This window comes from Cyprinodon variegatus, unplaced genomic scaffold, assembly GCF_000732505.1.
Source record: "Cyprinodon variegatus isolate N-32 unplaced genomic scaffold, C_variegatus-1.0 Scaffold1410, whole genome shotgun sequence".
Taxonomy (NCBI): domain Eukaryota; kingdom Metazoa; phylum Chordata; class Actinopteri; order Cyprinodontiformes; family Cyprinodontidae; genus Cyprinodon; species Cyprinodon variegatus.
Window position 1 is genome coordinate 138983 of NW_015151863.1, and position 2755 is coordinate 141737.

At 36.7% G+C, this 2755-nt stretch overlaps 1 protein-coding gene across 1 annotated transcript in view; it reads left to right on the top strand.

The window, feature by feature from the left end:
* Window positions 1-2713, top strand: part of LOC107103279 — a 9058-nt gene extending 6345 nt beyond the window's left edge. The window contains exons 2-3 of the mRNA XM_015402919.1: window positions 1108-1447; window positions 2272-2713. Of these exons, the coding sequence (XP_015258405.1) occupies window positions 1108-1447; window positions 2272-2713 (782 nt within the window). The remainder of the gene's footprint in view (window positions 1-1107; window positions 1448-2271) is intronic.
* Window positions 2714-2755: the final 42 nt, after the last annotated feature.

The window sequence follows — 2755 nt, forward strand, 5'->3', positions numbered from 1 at the left end:
TATATATATATATATATATATATATAAATATATATATATATATATATATATATATGAATATGAATGTTTATACGACTGGCTGTTGGCGATCCTCATAGCTGTATTTTAAGTTAAAAATTTATAATTTTGCATCAGATCCACTTGTTTGTCTCCCATTTCTTCCATAGCCTTTGAGCAGATGATCATATTATATACAGTTTAGAATCGATTTAGAATAGTTATCTGAAAGCGATCTTACACAGACAGGATTCCCCCCATTGCATATTGTCATAAGTATCACAATAAACATTACATTTCTCGAGACATTCTTCTGTGGCTGAGTAATCACATCTCTCTGTAATCATTAGCCTTTATTTTTACAGATGTGTCCGTCCTAATAGCTCTACTTCTCTTTTTGTCTTCCATATGTTCACATTTATACTGCCTCAAACAATTACATAACTTCATTTCTACATAGATAACTGCTCCTACTTGTAGATTTTTATAAAGGGAGGGAATTTTCCCTTCAGAACTGTTTCACAAATTAACTTCTCCTGATTCCCCACCAAACATGCAGTATGTTGGAGAGTGGCATTGCCAACAGAATTGTGCCTGTAGCCTGCATTGTGTATATAGCCAGGTCTTGCTGCTGTCTCATGTGTTGCACTGCCCCTCCCACCCTTAAGATTATCATTAGACTGTGTAATGCAGAATCTTGTTTGGCTTGTATCAAGACTTTGCATTATTTCCCCTAACTCTGAGTACTAAAAATGAAATACCAGGAAGTTTCTCATGTTCCACCTGTCATATGTAATAATCCCCTCCCCTTTTATGTGTAAGTTATTTAGTACTACAGGGCTTAAAAGTTTACTTTAAATGTGTTTAAAAACATATGTTGAAGAAGTCCATCAGTACTATGTTATTGAATTTATACAGTTCAAATCAACAGTAAAATATTCCTTTCTTTTTGTTACAGGTTTGATACTTACCGCATCAGTCCACTTCAACAAAGCAGGTTCCAATTAAATCTACTCGTTGCAGCAGCACAGTTAGAACAGGAGACAGGAGAGAAAGTGATGGATATGTTAGTATCTGTCTGTACATTTAAGGTGTCCTCTTGGGAACAAGACACAGATCAGGATATTTATGGTGAAGATTACAGTGAGGATGATGATCAGGAGGAACATATAGCTGATTATAGCCAAAGTGACTTCCTTCTGGACCTTTACTCCCAGCTGAAGGACTGTGAGACTAAAACAGGTCTGAGCCTCCTTCCATCATTACAGTCAGTTTTCCAGTCAGCTCCTCCAGTCTGGACCATAAAGCTCTCAGAGATAAAGACCTCCATCCTCCTGGAAGTGTTGAAGCTCCAATCAGAGAAGAAACCAGTGAAGCTGACAGACTGCTCACATGGAGAGAGTGAAGTGAGGAGTTTCCTACAGTGTCTGCCTTATATCTCACAGCTCAGGTAAGTATTTTATATTTTAACGAATAATACCAATGAAGTTCAACCTGGCTATGATAAAGGACACATCGTGGACTAAAGAAAACCTCAAAATAGAAAATTGATAATTCTATTCTGTAACTTAATGAATAGCTAGAATTAAACAGCCAATCAAATGGAAGGGGCATATGGATCTTTTTCAGGATGGTTTGAGTTATCTGCAGTGGCGGCTGGTGGCAGTTTTCTCCAGGGGGGGGGCTATAAATTCAAAATAGACATATACCAAAAACCAATCCAATGTATACTAAGTTATCATGCCATTATATTTGTATGAATGCCAACAACAAAAAACATTATAAAACAATGACATATAAAAAAAAAGGGTTAGGGTTAGTACTTTTTGTACATCAATCTTGCTCATCGGAGACTTTGTGAAGGCAAATCTGTGTTTTGCATGGTCCAATATTGTGTCACAAACCTAAAAAAAATATTTACCAGTTTAAAAATGAAGAAGCTACTTGTCAAAAAAGAAATAGATCTTTCAATTTCAACCCTGTTTACATTTTACTGTTATATTTATAGTTAAACAATTTTAGATTTTAGCTCAAAAAGGCAGTGAGAAATAGGAAATTGGGTATAGCTCATTTTAATCTTATCATATGATCCGTTTGTTGTGCGAGTCACTCACTGTCTAAAATCAATCTTAAGCGTCTTCGACCAAACATGTTTTTTGCATGTAATGTCATCACTTGCATTCCAAAATGAAGTCCATCTGTAATGTGTGGTCCAATTTATGCAGCTTAGATCAAATCATAATTTGTGTCTTTCTTGTTTTGTTTTTTTCCCAGTTTGGAATCTCAGAGGTCCTTTTTTCTCAAACAAACTGGGCTGTTAGTGAGTCTGTTCTGTGCTGCAGCAGAGAGAGAACAGCAGACAGGAGAGAAGATGGTGGAGCTGTTGGCATCAGTCTGTAGATATGAAACATTTCCTGTGGAGGAAAAATACAGCGATTACAAATATCGTCTTTCCTTTCTGCTGGATCTTTACTCCCAGATGAAGGACTGTGAGACTAAAACAGGTCTGAGTCTCCTTCCATCATTACAGTCAGTTTTTCAGTCCTCTTCTCTAGTCTGGACCATAAAGCTCTCAGAGAGAAAGACCTCCATCCTCCTGGAAGTGTTGAAGCTCCAATCAGAGAAGAAACCAGTGGAGCTGACAGACTGCTCACATGAAGAGAGTGAATTAAGGATTTTTGTTAGGTGTCTGCCTTATATCTCACAGCTCTGGTAAGTCCAGCATTTCTTCCTTCTAAATAAATATTTATTAATAGAT